Here is a 19,848-nt window from a genome sequence, read left to right as displayed (position 1 = left end):
AGTTGTTACTCCGTGAAACCTCTTGTATGCTGCTTTGAAAGGGAAACAAAAGGCCTTTGATGGCTCCTGTTTGAATGTTTGTGCTGCGACAGATAATAATCATGAGTAACTTCAACATAGTGCTGCACATTCAGCCAGGAGTGTGAAGCCTCCTGTCTTAACCCTTGTGTTGTCTTCCTATTGACTTTTCTCCTCCCAGTTTGAGTTTTTATAAAGCATATTTAGTATAGATTATCACCCAAATCTGTGTCACACCAATTAAGGCAACTTTATTCCTACTTATTACCACAAGTGCTACTCTTCTTTTTGAAATGTATGGTCAATACATTCATTTACACAAAATCAAACCTAATTTCTGAATAAAACAATTGACCAGAAAGGTTGTACATTTGAATAAAATCCTAAATCTAATGAAAGAGATCATGATTATTTTCTCGTGGAAAAATGTAGTACACAATCAAACATGTTGTTTTTCTGTCACTAACATAAAACAAACCTTTATCCCAACATGAAAACATTTTGGAGCGGGTCAAATTTCACCGGAGGACAACAGGAAGGTTAAGGCCCTAACCAAGCCCTCAGAAAATGAGCCTTCTGTTGAAGCAAATGTTTCGTAGTGGCCAAACCATGGTACTACAACTTCAGTTTAATTATCTCGTCATTGGGCCCAAAAATACTTGTTCTCCTTGACTTACATTGGGAAAGAGACGTGCTAAAACGTTGTATGTGTGCTTCACCTGGAGATCTGTGTGATATACTGTAACAAAGCAGATGCCTCGATGTAAAGATCACCTGCAGGCGTCATGCTGAGCCTACTCACTGAACACAGCAGTCGTCCACACGTCCTCAACATGAAGCAGCTCCTGCCACGCTTAGAAATGTGTCCAATCATATGTAAAGATAGATATGCCGTTGGTGTCACAATGGTCGGACAGAAATAATTGAAAGATAAATGTGAATGTGAAGTAAGAAAGCAAACAAGTGTATTTAGCCGAATGTAAGATGTTCCATTAAAGGTCTCCTATTATACTGTTTTTCATCAATATATTATAGGTCTCAGATATGTACAAAACATGTCTCTGAAGTGTTTGGCTCCAAACACCAAACAGATCATGGCAGCATCCCATAATCCCCTCTGTTTCAGCCCTGTTTCAAAAGTGCTGATTCTCTGTCTGTTACTTTAGATGAAAATAAGGAGCCCCTCCCCACGCCCCTCTGAGAGATATTTGGTTAAAAAGAACACAATGGTGCTCTAGGAGGAGATGCAGGTGATAAGGTGGGCGGGGGTTACCTTGGTTGCTGATTGGCTAATGGTCACACAAGCCAAAACATCGTTATGACATCATAAAGTGGCCAAAATCAGCTCATTTTCAGACAGGTTTTTATATAAATGGATCAGGACAAAAAGAGAGAGAATCTTTTTTCCTGAAACTTTCAGAATCTCTTTCCACAGAGGGGACACATGTTGATGTAGAAGAGACATGAAGAAGTGGATTTTGCATAACAGGTGACCTTTAAGCCAGTCTTATTTTAATGAATGAGGAGGAAGCTGGTGGCCCCAATTTCAAACCAACCCCTACACCCTCCCGCTTCCTGCTTGGACTTGGAGATGCTAATTGGAGACAGTTGTTAAAAAAAAAGTTACGGGATTTGCTGTTTCTGCCGGAGTGAGCGGAGTTTGATACAAAGCTTGCCGCTGTATTTTTCCCCTCCACCTGGAAGAAGAGAGCCTCGTTCACTCCATCATGAAGTGGGAGTGAGTAGGGTGTGGTTTGGAATTGGGCCTTAGTCATGAAACCTGCTCGGTGCAAATAGTTCCGTGCAAATAGTATCTAGTATCTTACGCAAAATAAGAAATCCATTGCATATTTTCCTCAAACAAGCCTTTTTTTCTGTCGTTCAGTAAGCTGACAACCCCTGACAAAGTGATATATTAAAGATATTTCAAAAGTTTATACTTTAATTACTTATCCAAACCGTTAAAATGAACCATTCCATTAGTTCTCCTCACAGAAACACAATCACCCTGAATTCACTATGCAACAGAAATTATCTTGCTTGTTCAAAATAAAATAAGTAATTAGTCACAATGAACACTGGCACACTAATTATTTATGATTGGTTATTCGAAGAACCACGGTGCATCTAGGAGTGCTCCTTCACCTGCATTCATGCTGTTAAATCCAGTAGGAAAGCAATGAGTAAACATGGAGGTGAAATTGGTCGATCAGAGCTAATTGTAGGCATGCCAATTATTATTGATTAGTCCATTAGTGTCCAGCATTATTGAGTCAATCAAGTTATATTCTTGAAATTTCACACAGGAGATGGATGTTCATCATAACTGTTGAAACAACTTCAAACATTCATCTGCTACTCAGTAGTATGTATCTAATACCTAATATATATATATCATTCCAATAACTTGTATATAGACTCGTACTGCACTATTCCACATCATCACTTTATTTTATTTTATAACTATTATTATTTTTGTATTGCTCTTGTTCTTATTGTTATTATGTTATTATGTTGCATTGTTGGAGAAGCCTGTGACATAAGATTTTCAACTACATAATTACTCTGTAGCTATGTCAGATTGACAATAAAGAACCTTGAACTTAACTGAGCTCATAGTGATGTCTTTCTTTCTGTCTCATCAAATAAAAATGGTCTTAACATGAGAAATCCTTTTATTATTATCACTTTTATTATGATTGTATTATTTCAGCGCTATAAAAGACACTTATGTGGAAATTGTCACCGAAACGCCAGATTTCTTTTTAAATGAGCTTGTTGTACACAAGGATTCTGCTATTTTAGAACAAATTCACAAATTCAATAGTTTTTGTCGATGAGACTGACTCCTTTTCACAGCATCCTGCAGGATTACACCCTCCCACCACAAGAGCATAGCTGCTGAGAGTGTGGGATTGTTGTTGTGTCATTAATCATTCAGTTTCCTTTTACCACAGTCTGTCAGGAAAGGAAAAACTATCGGCTACAAACATGCATTTTCACAAGTCAGTTTCCAGTCAGCTCCAGAGGAAACCAGAAGCTTTGTGACACTATAGTGTTAATTTTGTCCCAGCTGTTTCCAATGTCCTTGTTAGTTTGTATTACATTAATCAAGCCATCCCTTTTAGTCAAGTTTTAATGAACTAGAAGCAGTCCTGGAAAAGTACTCGGATATTATTAACCTTAACCTTTACTAGGGTGCTCCCACATTGCCGTTTAATGTCTCGGTACTTCCGGTAACGTTTACCTACCAAATAAATGTTTTTAAGCTTCCGAATGAATTGTTAGTAAGTTATAACACTTCTTCAGGCGAGAAGCATACTACCTCGATTACCAATATATTCCAAAACATTTATATTTCAGAATTTCGTGTCTGGTCTGCTTAAAAAAACAAATTTCAAAAATGTTTTATAATAACTCTCGCTGCATGAATGGTCGACACAGTTCCACATTGCAAGTCTAACAGTAAAGTCTGTTCATTATACATTTTTTACTTGAATTACAAGTTTACAAATGTGGTGATAGCTATAGCTAGATAATTAACATTTGCCAGATAGCTTGTTAGCCAGTTAGCCAACGTAAGCTAGCTAACTAGGTGGATAGTTAGCGAACGGTAGCTAGCTTGATTTACAGAAAGATAGATGGATAAGTTAACTAGCTAGATAGCTGACATTTGCTAGCTTAATAGCACAATAAATATAAACAGTGTGGACCTTTGTCTCTCCTTCTAGTAGTGAGAGTGATTATAAACTGTCCACATGAGCTTTAGTCTGCAGTCCAACCAGCTCATATCATATGTTTTATGTATGTTATTTTCGTAGCTCCTCATAGCAGGGACATCTCCCCACAACAAGACACTACAGAGTTATTAAAAATGTCCTCAGGTCCATTTTCACATGTCATCCTGCAGCCAGTCACTGACAATGGATGTATGTGTTACGGTAAAATAATTTATGTATATACTGCAAATGAGCTCGGATAAAGCTCTTGTTTAAAATGCTGCGAATGCTAATCCGTAAGTACTAAAACATAAACGAAAACCAGAAGTTGGGAGAAGGGGTCGGGCTAAAAAACTGAGGAGCTAGTGGTTGACTTCAGGAAGCGGAGTACCGCCCCAAGCCCAATTACCATCGTGGGCATGGATGTGGACATTGTGGACAGTTACAAGTTCCTGGGTGTCCACATAGACAATTAAACTGGACTGGAGTAAAAACACTGACGCCCTATATAAGAAAGGCCTGAGTCGCCTGTATTTCCTCAGGAGACTCAGGTCCTTTAACGTCTGCAGCACTATGTTGCAGATGTTTTATGATTTGGTGGTCTCCAGTGTGATCTTCTTTGCTGTAGTGTGTTGGGGCAGCGGGGTGAAGACAGCTGATGCCAACAGACTCAACAAGCTCATCAGGAGAGCAGGCTCTGTCCTGGGAGTGGATCAGGAGTCGTTGGCAGTGGTGTCGGAGAGGAGAATGCTGAGGAAACTTCTCGGCATTCTGGACAACGGGTCTCACCCCCTGCATGCCACACTCGTTTCCTACCGGAACAATTTCAGCCACAGACTGAGATCACCGATGACCACCACACAGCGCCACAGGAGGTCTTTCCTCCCAGTGGCAATCAAACTCTTTAACTCTTCACCCTTAAGTAAAGGGAACTGAGAACTTCCACACCAACACTATGTGCAATATACATATCAATATAATTACCATCATTACAATACACTCGCTGCTATATAACTACTGTATGTGCAATATTATTATTAGTATTATTAATAATACTATGATAACGTGCAATTACGTAACTGCCACTACGTTTTATTTTTTGCACTACTACTGTAACTACTAAATACTGCTGATAATTGCATTGATTGTGTGACCATCTATGTTTCTAGGTTTCTATGTTTCATGTTGTCTGTAGATGTTTAATTGCTCTTTTTGCTGCACTTTTAGTGTACAGTTTTGCTGTTGTGCTGCTGTGTTTATTGTGTTTATTGTATTTTGTTACTCTGGCACAACAATTTCCTTCGGGATAAATAAAGTCTTATCTTATCTTATCTTACATAAGTTGAATACTACATAAAAGTAATGATATGAGTCACTTTGTTTCACTTTCACTTCCTGTTTTTCATCTGTTATGTTGATCTTACAACAACATTTCACATAAAGGATTCAAGGATTCAATGCTTTTATTGTCACTCGTATAGGTACAGTGTAGTTATGTCGATGAAAATCTTAGGTCACAGGCTCCTCCAACAGTGCAACACAATAAAACAGATTAAATAGTGCAAGTAAATACAATATTTACTGGCAATAATACAATAAGCCTTTGTCCATGTGGTATGTAATAATGCTCTGTGTGATTCTCCCTCTCGGACTAATTAAAAAAGACCTTCGTGAGATCTCGATGTCAGGGTGATCAAAGGAGGAAATGTTTATTTCTGTCTGTATCACTTTACTCTGTATTGTAACAGGAGGATCAGGCGTTTTAAAAAATAGCCTTTAAAGTGGATCCTCTTAAGCTCCTTCACTGCAGCTCTTAATTACAGATGGCAGAACTCGCTTAATCCCCTCTTGATGAATAAGAGCGTTGGCCGCAGAGAGAGTGAATTCTCATTGAACCGCTGTAATTAATTAGCTCTTAGGGCCACAGGAGCAGAAGTGTCACATGTAACCAAAATACCATCTGTGCAGTTAAAATCAAAGGCCATGGTGAACAGGTGAGTTTTTAATGATGACTTGAAGATGTCCAGGGAAATGTCATCTGTTGCAAGTGCTTAATGAGAAATGATTATGTTGTGTAATTTTGTAGTGCGCCAATTCCCAACTAATTGTCACAGGATTTCATACATTTTTATCTAGATAACTGAATGAAATTGTTATATTTTTAAAGTTTGGACCGGACCTTGATAAGGGCACAGTGAAGAAAATACACTGCTAAATGTACAGAGCGTTCCTTTTCTGCAAAGAAAAAAGGAAATGTAACATTTTTAAAGTAACCTTCCCTGGTTGTAGAGTTCTCTAAAGTGGGTGCTTATTAAAGCTGTGATGGAGACTAAGTGGACAACACAACAGACTCCCAGTGCTTCAGAAAAACATTTTAAGCTGCTGAGTATCTGGGAGTAAAGTTTTAATGTGAAAAGACTGAGCAACAGGAACACATTGATCTGTGTCTCTGTGTTCAGTTATCCTGCAGTCTGACTCATTAACAGCCGTCAGTTTAACTCTCAGTCAACAAAGTTTAAGCTATAAGAACAACAGCAAACTCCAATGAAAGCTCCACTTGTCCAATCACTTGTATTATATGTTGTGGCATACTGTATGCTGTAATCCCTTTAAAATTATACTTATCAATTTTCGCAATACATTAGTATTACTTATTTTCATATTTTTTGACATACTTTAACTATATTATTACGTTTTCCAGTTTATTGACATACTATACTATGACTTCCTTATATTTTTTCGACATACAATACTATTACGTTTTTAATATTTTTCTAGATACTATACTATGACTTGTTTTTAATATTTTGCGACATACTATGACTTTTTTAAAGGGCCCATGTCATGCTTTTCTGGATATTACCCGTCCCCTTGTGTGTTATGAAGGTTTTTCTGCATGTAAACGGTCTGCAGAGTCAAAAACCCTCAAAGTACACCCTGTAGCGAGTAAAACTCTAACACAGAAAAGACCTGTCTATGCTGCCCCAGAACGCCTCGTTGGAGATTTCTCTTTTTCCATTGTTTTCTTCCTGGGTTCTGTGACGTGTGAATACCCAAATCAACAACAAATGACCGGATTGGCCCAAATGGACCAATCCGCGGAGCACCTCACACACCAGGATCCCTTGGCTAACTAACAGGGAGTCCCATTGACTTGCATAGAGCTCCCTGAACGCTGGTAATAGACGAGTTGGGATGGCGGAGAAATGCTCTCCGCAGACCCATTCTCACAGCGTTATAAACCTTTTTCTTACTCAATATCAAGCCACACTTATTGTTTTTACTTCGGCTGTGAGTGTTTGTGTGTGCTCAGGATGAGTTTCGCTTGTTCTCGCTGTATCGCGAGCAGCAGCGGCGAGCAGCAACGAGCCTCGCAACGAGCCTCGCAACGAGCCTGGCAACGTCCCGACCAATCAGAGCACAGTGGGTTCACAGGGAGGGGGGGGGGGGGGCAGGAGCTCCAACAAGTCGTTTAGGACAGAGTGAATACCTGGTGAATACACATACTATACAGCAGGGGTCGGCAACAGGCGGACCGCGGTCCGGATCCGGACCCAGACGCCGACCTATACGGACCCGGACCTATAATCAATACATTAATAGGGGATTTCAATTTTGACGGGGCGATTCTATTTTAACCGCTGCCGACGGGGCGAAAGAGACGAGTGAGCGATACAGGGAGAGAAACACAGAAGAAGAGATGAGAGAGTGGCAGAGAGAAGTGGAGAGGAAAGTGAGTGAAGAGAATAATTAGCGATACAGGCAGAGAAGACGGAGAGGAGAGTGAACAGGCGTGTTAGCGGCAGACAGGGAGAGACAAATAATGACACATGGCGCTCTCCAAGAAGAGGAAAGTGGACAGTGAGAACAGAGCTTTTAACCCTGAGTGGACGGACTCATTCATGTTCATCCTGCCCACTGGGAGCACAGAACCAGTGTGTCTCATTTGTTCAGAGACCGTGGCGCTCAAGCAGAATACAACAATCAAGTAACTGTATTCAGCTCGCGTTATATTTGAAAAACGAGTAATCTGATTACAGTTACTTTCGTAAACCTGAAGTGAATACATTTTGGAATACTTATGGGAATTATTGGTGGAAAAGTTTCCTCATAAAATGTAATAGTCATTACCAGCAGAACTGTGTGCACACTGCACAGCGCTGCAGCGTGTCTGTGAGCGAGAGAGAGATGCAGCGTGTCGGTGAGGCCCCACCCCCGCACGCAGATCAGAGAGAGAGATCTCTTTTAAAATATATTGAAAGTTAGAAACTAGAGATGGCAAATCCGGATCATTTTACGGACTCAGGGTCTTCTGAGTCAGTCATTGAAGAGATCCGGATCATACGAGTCATTTGAGTCTTATGAGTCAGCATGACCAAGACCGTAGAAATCCTATCGGTGAAACCGAAAAGTTGTTGCATTTCACGAGCATATTATTATTCCATATATTTTGAATATATATATATATTTGTATATATATATATATATATAATATCTGCATGTATATTTTCTATTTCGACATGTATATTTTATATTTTATTTTTATTTCTATTCTTGTATATTTTGTAGTTTTGTTTTATTGTAAAATGCCTTTTATGCTGCTGTAACAACAACAATTTCCCAATTTGGGATCAATAAAGTACTATCTATCTATCTATCTATCTATTAAACTGACGTTATAATTAACCTCCGCTACACAGTGTATTTTGCTTTAATAAAAAATGTTGATCACAAAAAAAAGGGTTATTTTGCGATTTGGCAAATCTGAGTCTGCTGTTGACTCGTGCATGAGGACGAGTCTGCTGGATCTCTGGATCTGCTGCTATATACGGCTCCGAGTCCGCACGAGTCTGCTCTGCTGTGTGTTGCACACACAGTGAGTCAGGATTTGCGAATCCGAGTCTGCTGTGGACTCGTGCATGACGACGAGTCTGCTGGGTCTCTGGATCTGCTGCTATATGGTTACGGCTCCGAGTCCGCACGAGTCTGATCCGCTGTGTGTTGCAGCGAGTCAGGATTTGCGAATCTGCGAATCTGAGTCTGCTGTGTGGACTCGTGCATGACGACGAGTCTGCTGGATCTCTGGATCTGCTGCTATATACGGTTACGGCTCCGAGTCCGCACGAGTCTGATCCGCTGTGTGTTGCAGCGAGTCAGGATTTGCGAATCTGCGAGTCTGCTGTTGGAGCCGTCGGCTCCTCTGAGTCCCCACGAGTCTGCAGGAAGTTTCACTGATCCGCGTCCCCTCCCCTGAGCCAAACGATCACTTCTGGCAGCTATCCTGTATACTTGCTAAAGGGTAGGCAGATGGACTGGGGTACGTTGTAATGTGATTTTACATGTTATAAAGAGAGTAGCGAGTGACGCAATTTATAGTTTTAATTTGTACGTCACACCAAGTGTGGGACTCAAGGACTCGGGTTAATGGAGAGGGGAGACTCGTCATGACCAGCTCATTTCTAGGATCCGGGTTAATGATCCGGATGAATCAGGACTCGCCCATCTCTATTAGAAACGGAGATGGTTCGATAAAATGTGCAAGATAACGTTTATGTAGCATTTCTTTATTGTCGAAATGATGACATTTCATAACGGGATCAAATCAAAGTGAATGGCCTGCTGCTGCTGAATGCATGGGGCAAGTGACTGGAAACAGTTTTAAAAGTTATTACGTCGTTTCAGATAATAAATAATAATGATAATTCATTCTATTTAGGGGCGCCTTTCAAAGCACCCAAGGACACCTGACAATTCATAACATATTCTAAGGAAAGGTTTAAGAGAGTACAAAGAATGCAGTCCGGGTGATGCTTTTTATGTGGGGTGCAGATGAGAGGGAGCTGTCCAGAATGACACCAAGATGTTGTGTTTGAGTTGTGCTCTTGATAAGCCATTAAAACAGTAAAATAAGTGTCTCCTGTTCACCAAAACATACCCATCTGTTATGGAAAAATATAGTATTCCAAAAGTATTCTAAAAGTAATCTGAACACGTAACTGTAACTGTATTCGGATTACTTTCAGAGCCATGTATTCAGTATTCAGTAACCGATTACATTTACAAAGTAACCCTCCCAACCCTGATTAAAAGTGCCAAAACGCCACTATGAGACAAAACACAACGTGTTTGACCAAACATTCCCTCTCAAGTCAGAACTGAGGTCACAAAAAATAAGCAGTCTCAGAGCCCAATATGATCAGTCCACCAGGATCAAAATTAAAACTAAATATCGTTCCAGGGCAGGCTAACCGAGGCTAACCAATGAGCACCTGCATGTGTGTATGAGAATGGCCCTGACACCATTTCAGCCCAGATTTAAACTCCGGGCAGGACAAGCTCAAGCTCAATTCTCGCACTGAACTAAAGAAAAGTGAGTGAGGGACTGCAATATAAGAGGGAAAGAAAGAGAAACTTTAAAACTGTTCAATTGTTATGATGTGTAAAGACTGATATTGTTCTATAATCGGCTGAAACTGTTAAGTCATGATGTGAAACGGTTAACAAAGCTATTTTATTTATTTCTCTATTTTATTTTTAAATGCAGCCCGAGAGGAACATTACACATATCCACAGTATTTACTGTATATCTGTATAGTTCAATGTTCATTGACAATAAATATTGTTGTTTTTTAATTGTACTTTCTTTATTTGATTGGCAGTCAGTTGTTGATTACATGCAGACGTTGATAAAGCTACAGGCTACTTCAATATATATCACACTAATTCATAAAGCAACTTAGACATTTTGATGTTCCGGACCTTTGCATGGGGACATTTTCTCTAACTGGACCTCGTTGAATTTTAGTTGAATACCCCTGCTATACAGAGATGCTGTATGAGAAACCAATGTGATTTTGGAAAATTGCACAATTTAAATCTATTCTAGTAGACCTCAACAATGGAAATATGATCAGTAGAAATGGCCATGACATGGGACCTTTAAATATTTTTTAAACATGTAAACAATTACTTTTTTCATATTTTTGATAATAAAGGGAGCAATAATGGGTTTAAGTAGAAGTTGAATACAAGAACTTACATATTTGGAAATGTTTTGAGTGAGAGGATTCACCTACGTTCTATTATTCATACTTTATTAGAAAGTGATGAAAATATTCATAAAGAATAAACAGACACTGAGCCGAATGAAAAGCAGAAACATCACAACCTTTATTGTTTATGCTGTGTGAAAGTCTTGAACATTAATAAGAAGTGACCTTGAGGTCGTCAAACTGTACAATAAATACAGGTGAGAGTTTCACCTGGACAAAGAAAGGATCCAGGTGACAGCAACATTTTCTACATTAAACACAGTTAACTGAAGAAAATTATCCACTTGACATGAGATCATTGTGTACACAGTACAATAGATAATATATCATGTTTTAATAACAGTGTTATGTAATCATCCCGCTCCTCTCTAATTTGATTGATGCTGTTCATTAATTGAGATTTGGGTATCTGACAAAAATATTTAACATTATAAAATCCCTTTCACTGGGTATTCCTTTAAAATATGAACACACTTTTGGTAAACCATGGGTGAAATGTGTCCTAAACATCTCTAAAAAAGCAATTTAGTATAATACAGTTAATTAGGAAATGAGACGTTGTAAACAGATCACATAGATTTCCAAACAAATATACAGTTTGACACGAGTCTTAGAGGCAGTAGCACCATGTTCAGCATTTTGGAGAGGGACTATTTTCATGTCTTTCCCTCGGATAAACTTCAAAGTTTCTCTCAAAGTTATTAACAGGGTGAGAGTGGAGAAGCTATCAAGAACCAATGCATTATAACAACTTTAAACAATGTTCGTCGAAGGTAGTGTTGTGTTCAATTCCACAGAGCTGCGGTTTGTGAGCTAGCTAGTGGTAGCAAAATCATTACAGCTGCCCAATTAACCCAATTAAATAAACAATGGCTTATTTGTGGCTCTTGTGTAGTGGTGTGTCTATGTCTATTCAAGAGTGGGGACGGAAACACATGTATAACTTTTATTTGTTACAGTGCTTCGTTAACTGCCGGTTTTGCTCCTTCCGTTAGCAAAAATGTGTCAACACTCAACTTTTTGAGCGTTATAAATGTACCATCGAGTAAATCAAAAGCACATTTTCCAAAATATGGCTGTTGTTCTTCATATAGTGCCTTTAATCTGATCAGCCAATCAGGTTACAGGGAGCTGAATGCTGGAAGGAACACACACACACACACACACACACACACACACACACACACACACACACACACACACACACACACACACACACACACACACACACACACACACACACACACACACACACACACACACACACACACACACACACACACACACACACACACACACACACACACACACACACACACACACACACACACACACACACACACACACACACACACACACACACACACACACACACACACACACACACACACACACACACACACACACACACACACACACACACACACACACACACACACACACACACACACACACACACACACACACACACACACACACACACACAGTCTTTGGATCACATGTTCCAGCCTAATCCAATGTGTGTAGCCAGCAGGTAGCACATGCCGATCATACAGGTCATGATCATCATGGGAAATCCTAACCTGCAAGAAGAAAGAAAAAAAACATTAATTTCATGAATTCAAACATCTTATTCCAAAGTTGTGACATTTTATGATTCACTTAACTTGGATTTTTTTCCATGATTATTGCCTGTGTACCTTTACACACAGATTTCTTTACATGACTTTCTCCTTATACTTTTTCGACAAACTAGAATAAGACTATTTTACATATATTTTGATATTTAAACCTCAACATCGCCCTTTTGTATGACGTCATATTCATTCATTCAACATTGTCTGCATGTGTTAATTCAAGCTAAATAATTAAACTTAATGCCAATTGTGCTAATTGTCCAACAAATGCAAGTAAGCCTCCAGCAGTTTCTACGTGCTTGGGACCCGTACTAAAACATTTCTATATCATAAAACTCAACACTTCCAGGTTCACACTGCTGAAAAGTACACTTACGTGCTACACCTTAAAGATAATCATCACCTTTGACGAATAAACTAAAATATCTACTATCTGTTTCCATTTTTTGAAGTGCTTTCCATGTTTTTGTATTCCTCAATTAGCATGGTGAATTTAAAATGTGCCCTCAGATAACTCCAGATCTGCAGATGGTTTGTTATTTGGACGAGCACCGTGTCCTACATGAACACATGGCTGCTCGCGGCCCAGAGATCTGTTCGCCCTCAGTCTCTGACACACATCCAGAAAAACCGTTGGAGATATTCACTGATTTGTAATGTTTATTAGTTAAAACATGTATTTTATTGCTGTTTTGTATATAGTAATTTGGTCATTATTTGGTGTTGTTTTTTTGTTATTAAAGTTTTTATTTATGAATATACATGGTACATAGCTCACATGGTACAGCATACAGAAAGAGGAAGGTCAGGCTACAAAACATGTTAGTTAAGTGTTCCTGGTTAAAAGAAAACAGAAAAATACAAAGGTGTAAGATTACCAATCAGACACTACAGCGATAATCAAATAAAAATAATAACAACAAATTATGCTTGATTAGAAAGATTGTACAAAGGTCCTTTTGTGAGAGTCCTATAGTCAGGCTACTAGTTAGAGGTCAGGCATTCCACAAAGTAATCCCAACTTGCTAGAACCACAGGTCCTCTACCCCTCATTCTTGCCAACATAACCTCATATGATGCTGTTTCATTATAAGGTGTTGTTATTTTAATCAGGCTACGGGAGAAATGGATTACATGTAACAGGTTCCTACACTGACTTCTGCAGCACACACAATGTTGGAAGTGTGTGTGTGCATATTTAATAATTGTGTGTCAGTGAATTACTCTTAATCGCTGTCACTATCCCTTCATTCACATGGAAACAATTTAGACCTTTCCTTTCAATTTGCATGTGGATATGTCAAATGACTGCTCGACTTAGGGACTAATGAAGCACTTAGGCTAATGAGTCCAACATGATGTGGTGCTGAAATGTAATGTAACACAGTCAAAGTGTGTGAGTAGAAATGAGTTGCCAAGGGTGATTATCAGTGGTATGTCGCCATCAATTATCAATGATACGATTAACACCGTAAGAGGGTTAGGGTTGGGCATTTGCAGTCTTATCTTTAGTCAGTTTTTCTTAGGTAAAATATGTCTCGTCAATTATTTCTATATCGGCAAAGTACTGGCCTGAGTTGTTTTCTCCGGTGTTTAGCAATGATTGAGAAAACAATCTGCCAACCCGTTGTTTATTTGCTTTTATGGAATTCTGAAAAAAATAAACAACACCAGGTTGAGTACCTATGACACGCATGTGTGTGCACAATTAATCAATGAATTAATCAACCAACCAACCAATCAATGGTTCAACAAACCAACCAATCAATGGTTCATCAACCAACCAATCAATGGTTCAACAAACCAACCAATCAATGGTTCATCAACCAACCAATCAATGGTTCAAATTGTATAGCCTCTTTCCAACACCTTCACTTGTTTCCAGAAGTTATTATGATCGTGATACATTTTAGCAGCGGCACTCGTAAACTGTATAAAATTGTAACACTGTGCAACTGCGAGTATTCTTTTTTGAGACAGTTTTGATGGACAGAAATAACGCAAAAGGCAGTCTAACACCATCAGAGGGCTATGGGTCCTTTAATGGCGCATTTCCACTACACGGTCGGCCTCGGCCACACTCGGTACGGCTCGGTACGGCTTGGCCGCGTTGGGCCTTAACAGGGCCGACTCACTTCATGCTGCGCTTCCATTACAGTTTAGGAACTGGGGTAGTTACTATAGTAACGCAGTGTAGGCGGAGCCGTGACGTCATCTTCAATGAGAAATCCAGAAACACAACACAGCCGTTAGCTGTGAGCACTCAGAGCTCACAGCTCCTTATATATGTTCAGAAACTCGACAAAAGTTAAACAAGTACAAACCACAGACTGCCTGTGTCATGGTGAATACAGTCGCTGCTGTATTTATGTCTGTATAGGCCGTTGTTGTGAGTGTGGACGGTCGGGGCATATACTGCGTTAGCTTAGCCAATCTCCATCTAGAAAAACACGAATTTTAAAAGGTTTTTCGCCTGCCGTCTGTCTGCAGACTTGACAAAGCATTAATTCATGGTTTTTACTAACCGGTATCAGTATGTTGTTACTTCGGCATCATTTTGAAACGTGTATTACAATTAAATCACGGTCAAATATGTCCATCTTGTTGTAGTTCTAGCCCTCTTGCCAGCGCTCCTCTCTCTAGTTTAGCATACTCAGCCCGACTCAGCCCTGTTTGTTGGCCCCGATAGAACCACAATTTTCTAGGGCCAGAAAAGAGGGGAAAAAGTGGCCCCGCGCCGTGCCGCGCCGTGCCGAGGCCTAGTGGAAGCACAACCAAAAAAGGGGACGGCACGACACGGCACGCTTAAAGCGAGCTACGCGCTGCAATGGAAATGCGCCATAAGAGGATACATAAAGGTCCTCTCCATGGTGCTGGTATCTTTACAATAGGGTCCAACCTACAGCCATTGACATGCTCCGATTATCAACCCTTTCACTAAGTGGTGCAACCCCTCAGGCAGAGGAATCAATGATATCAAACCCTGCAGATCTTTATAGTCATGTAGTATTTAGCTGAGGGTCACAACAGCTCAGTGGGGTGCATTGATCTGCAGTGGGAGAATACAGTTCACATCATACTGTGTACAAAATGACACAATGCCATTACAGGAGACCAGAGGAAACGCACTGTTAACATCAATATAATTTCACATTTCTCTAAAACATTTGTGATGTAATGTAAGTTAACAACTCCACTAACTATATAACAAATGTTTGGTCATTTTTTAAAGCCTTTTTTATGCAGAAATGTTGGAAATGTAACATGAGACCGCTGTGATTTTGGTCTCTGTGGAACAAATGTCCATGTGAGGAATCTCTAAACTCTGATCATCATGAGACAAGCTGCGGTCACCTCTATTTCTGCTGAGTCATGCTCATTTTCCCCATCACAGGTGCAGTGTGGCGGGACGGAGGGCAGAACAAATCGTTTCCACACTACAGCAGAAAGAGGTGCGAGGTTCACCTTGTCTTAAAACTCCCATCATACCTTGTGATCGCACACGTTGATTTAATTGCATGTGATGGGAGCTCTTTGAAAGACCCGATGCAATCTCAGAGACGTTTCTTAGATAAACAGGGGGGATGGCACAATGCTTGACCTGTGCTGGTGAATCAGCAGCATGACTTGCAAAACTAGCCGGGTGATACAGAAGTATTATCTCTATCTCCAATCTTTGGTCAATCCAAAGAGAGTGTGATTGATTGCTGTAGAAGACTGAGGTCAGACATCGTGACAACATCAGGCTTTCAGTATGTGCCCTGTGAATAACCTGCAGAACAACATTTTTATACAATACACAGCTCATGTATTTTTCTATGCATCAAATAACTGTATAAAAAATATGACTATAATCTACAAAAATGAATAAAACAAAAGCCCTCGTTTCGCCTGAGGCCACGCAACAATAACCATATTGCTCATCATTCGACGTTCACAGCGTTAACCATGTTTCACAATGTCAAAAACAACGTTAATCACGCATTTTGCCTAACGTTAACTGCATACCACAATGTGAACCCCAACCTTTTTACAACCCTAAACAAGTTTTCACAAACATTTCTCAACGTTAACGCAACATTAATGCCATTACGCAATGTTACCTGCATTTTACAAATAATGACCATGTGTCACAACATTTACGAAGTGCCATAACATCTTACAATGCTAATCTATGTAAGACTATGTTATTAAACCACGAACATTCTGTATTGAGATACTACACAAAAACTGCTTCTGTTAAGCATTCGGCGAGTATGGATGAAATCACGTTCTAAAATCACTAAAATGCCGTGCTAAACTCTAACAGTAGTTATTTGTAACACGAAGCTACAACCACTAGCAATGTCTCAAACTCTGTTGAGCATCATGTACCATAAAGTCCTAATAGAGTCGTTTTTCATCCCTTCTCCCCAGGTCAACAGTTTGAGGAGAGGAGGATGATCCGGGCCAGGGGCATGATGGGAGCAACACTATCTATAGTCTCTGTGATGGTGATGGTCTATCATAAGGCCTTCGGCTCATCTGGCTCTCTGTATAATGGTGGGAGTTTCTCTCATCAGTCCCAGCTGCCCGGAGCTGCAGACAGACCTCTCCTCTCTTTACCTGTCTGTGTAAACACCTGAGACCCCAGAACTCACTAACACACTATTACAGAGAGACCTTTCCTCTCTTTACCTGTCTGTCCAAACACCTGAGACCCTCAGCACTCACTAACAGACAATTAGAGACAGAAATGCAGCCTGGAGGATGTGGCCATTATCTGTAAATACAGCAGCAGGGGGAGGGAGGTATTCAGCATTTATCCTGCTGTACCTAATGGATGTAATAATAATAATAATAACTTAGATTGATATAGCGCCTTTCAGGGGACCCAAGGTCGCTTTACAGAAAAAACAGGCGTAAAACAAACAAAAAAATACAAAAACAGTCAGACAAACAGTCAGACAGACAAAACAGCAAATAAATTAGGGGCCGAAGGTGAAAGTACAGAAGTATTATAAGCAATAAAGTTGTAATTAATTAATATTATTACTACTTATTATTATGTGCACTGTCACATGCTGTACATTTTCCCACTGTAGGACAAATAGAGTATTTCTGATTCTGATATCACGGCTTACAAATCATATCCTAGACTTAATGAAACAAATTTGTTTGGTACACTTGAGTAAATGTACTTAATTAAATCCCAACACTTTGTTACCCCCACCTGCTGACATTCAAATGAGCCTTTCTGGTGGGACTTGTTGCAGAAAAAATAAATAAAATCAATGTTCTCGCACTGTTTTCTTTAACGAACCTACAGATATACTTACCTAAATCAGGTCAAATATAATCACATGTTATAACCAAGTGTTTAAAACCCTAATCAGACTGTATTCATCTTCAGCTCTGACCCCTTCTCCAACAAAGCAAACTGTGTGTGTGTGTGTGTGTGTGTGTGTGCGTGCGTGCGCGTGCGTGCGTGCGTGCGTGCGTGCGTGTGCGTGTGCGTGTGCGTGTGCGTGCGTGTGCGTGCGTGCGTGTGTGTGTGTTACTCCACAGGAATGAAGGGTGTTAGTGAGCAGGTGGTGGCAGCGTACTCAGCATCCTGCTTCAGATTTAATAACATTTTTTACATCATTCTCACCAGAGACTTCTCAAATCAAGCCCTGAGTGTCAATTCAATCAGTGACACAGTCAATCAGTCAGAGTTTGTTTCTGCTGAATAATTTTGCACAGGCTTACACACAAAGACGGGAAAACTCAACAAGAATGGATTTTTTTTTTAGGCCGCTAAAAGCATTCAGTGTATATAACCTGCAGTCATATCAAGGTCTTGCTCAAAAAATGATTTAACAGCTGAAGACCTGAGTACAACTTGCCCTTTTTTGGCAGATTATTTGCCATTTTTTGCAACTACCCGGGAGAACATTTAGTTTTTTCATCCTATAATAACTATTTTTCTTTTTTCCAGCTCTTTTTCTCAAGTATTTTTAAGAATGACATAAAGGGCAGAATTATTCATTTATTTGTCATGGCACCACTGTCATGTCATCCAAAAGGAATGAGACATCGTGGATAATCACTGAAAACATGTCACCTACTGTATACTCACTAAAAGTCTGTGCAAATGAAACCCCTTATAATATATGTATGTATGGATGTGCTTCAGTGACCACTAACTCTGAGAAGATGCTAATCATTTCACTGCAGCTGCATATAGCAATTAACGCGGATCATTATGAATATTAATTATTTGCAAAAAGATCCTTTTCGACTGTTTTCCGCTGCCTTTTATTGAATAAAATAACTTTATATATCTCACTGCCCGTCTATTTGAGCCTAATATACAGTACAGTATTTTCTTGTATTTTGATGTCTGAAATATATTTAAAAGTAATCTTATATTTGTAACGCCCTCTGATTTGCCTTGTGTTAAAATGTGCTTGCTTTGCCTTATCTTACACACTGTGCTACAAATGTCTGCATACAGAAAGCACAGGAGCACTGTGACACTCATTTTACAAAGTGTTTCTCTTTGTCATATTTGTGTAAAAGTACTCAACATTTCTCAGTGCCCTTACAGTGGAGAGGACACACAGAAACCTGATGACATTAACTGTTCTGTGCCAAGCTATTTCCTGTTTCTGCTGACAAACGGATCAACCTGATGTTTCTATTCAGAGTGAGGTCACACTGTCACCTTTAAATTCCTTTTCCTGCTTTGACAGGAAAGAGCATCACCTATCAAACAGGATAAAGCTTCTCACAAACACAGGTCCTCAGATATTATACTTAAAGTGGACCTATCATGCTATATTTGAATAATATATTGTAGGGCCATACCTATAAGGTATATTTATACATTTTCTTTTTCAAAATACCAAACAGATCATGCATTTTAGCCATGCCTCATTTCGCTCAATTTTGCTCTCCTCCACCCTGTCTTTGCATGCGCTGCAGCTGACCACGCCCCCCTGCAAAGGAGGGGGCCGAGTTACGAGCGTCATGTTACCATGCTGTTACCATGCTGTTACCATGCTGTTACCATGCCACGGCAACCTCTCATTCCCCTGATAGGTGGAGAGTTGCCCATATAGGCGGAGCTCCTCGTTCCTGACGTCAGAGAAATGTTCAAATCTGGATCAGTTTTTATCAGATCCGTTGCAGCCCCTTTTTTAGAGATTTGGGTATGGAGGAAAATAGAGAGGGTTGTGTTTTCTGACACTTGGTGAGTTCCCTGGAACACCGGGGACACATATTCATGTATAAAAGACGTACAAAAGTGCATTTTGCATGATAGGTCCCCTTTAAGTAAAAGTAGAAGTAGAAGTCTGCCGATATGTTGTGTTGTGCAAGAGAAATCTTACTTGAAGAACTCGACGAAGGAGAATCCGTATCCGTGTTGTTCGGCGATTCCCGCACACACGACGTTAG

General features: G+C 39.9%; 1 protein-coding gene across 1 annotated transcript in view; it reads right to left on the bottom strand.

The window, feature by feature from the left end:
- Positions 1 to 12,284: 12,284 nt before the first annotated feature.
- oca2 (oculocutaneous albinism II) overlaps positions 12,285 to 19,848 on the bottom strand; it is a 44,371-nt gene continuing 36,807 nt past the window's right edge. Inside the window, exons 22-23 of the mRNA XM_034147743.1 lie at positions 19,782 to 19,848; positions 12,285 to 12,372 (exon numbers count right to left, since the gene is read on the bottom strand). The exon at positions 19,782 to 19,848 is cut by the window's right edge and continues 27 nt beyond it. Of these exons, the coding sequence (XP_034003634.1) occupies positions 12,285 to 12,372; positions 19,782 to 19,848 (155 nt within the window). The remainder of the gene's footprint in view (positions 12,373 to 19,781) is intronic.

This window comes from Trematomus bernacchii, unplaced genomic scaffold (assembly GCF_902827165.1).
Source record: "Trematomus bernacchii unplaced genomic scaffold, fTreBer1.1, whole genome shotgun sequence".
In the NCBI taxonomy this organism is placed as follows: domain Eukaryota; kingdom Metazoa; phylum Chordata; class Actinopteri; order Perciformes; family Nototheniidae; genus Trematomus; species Trematomus bernacchii.
This window is presented reverse-complemented; position numbering and strand designations above follow the sequence as displayed.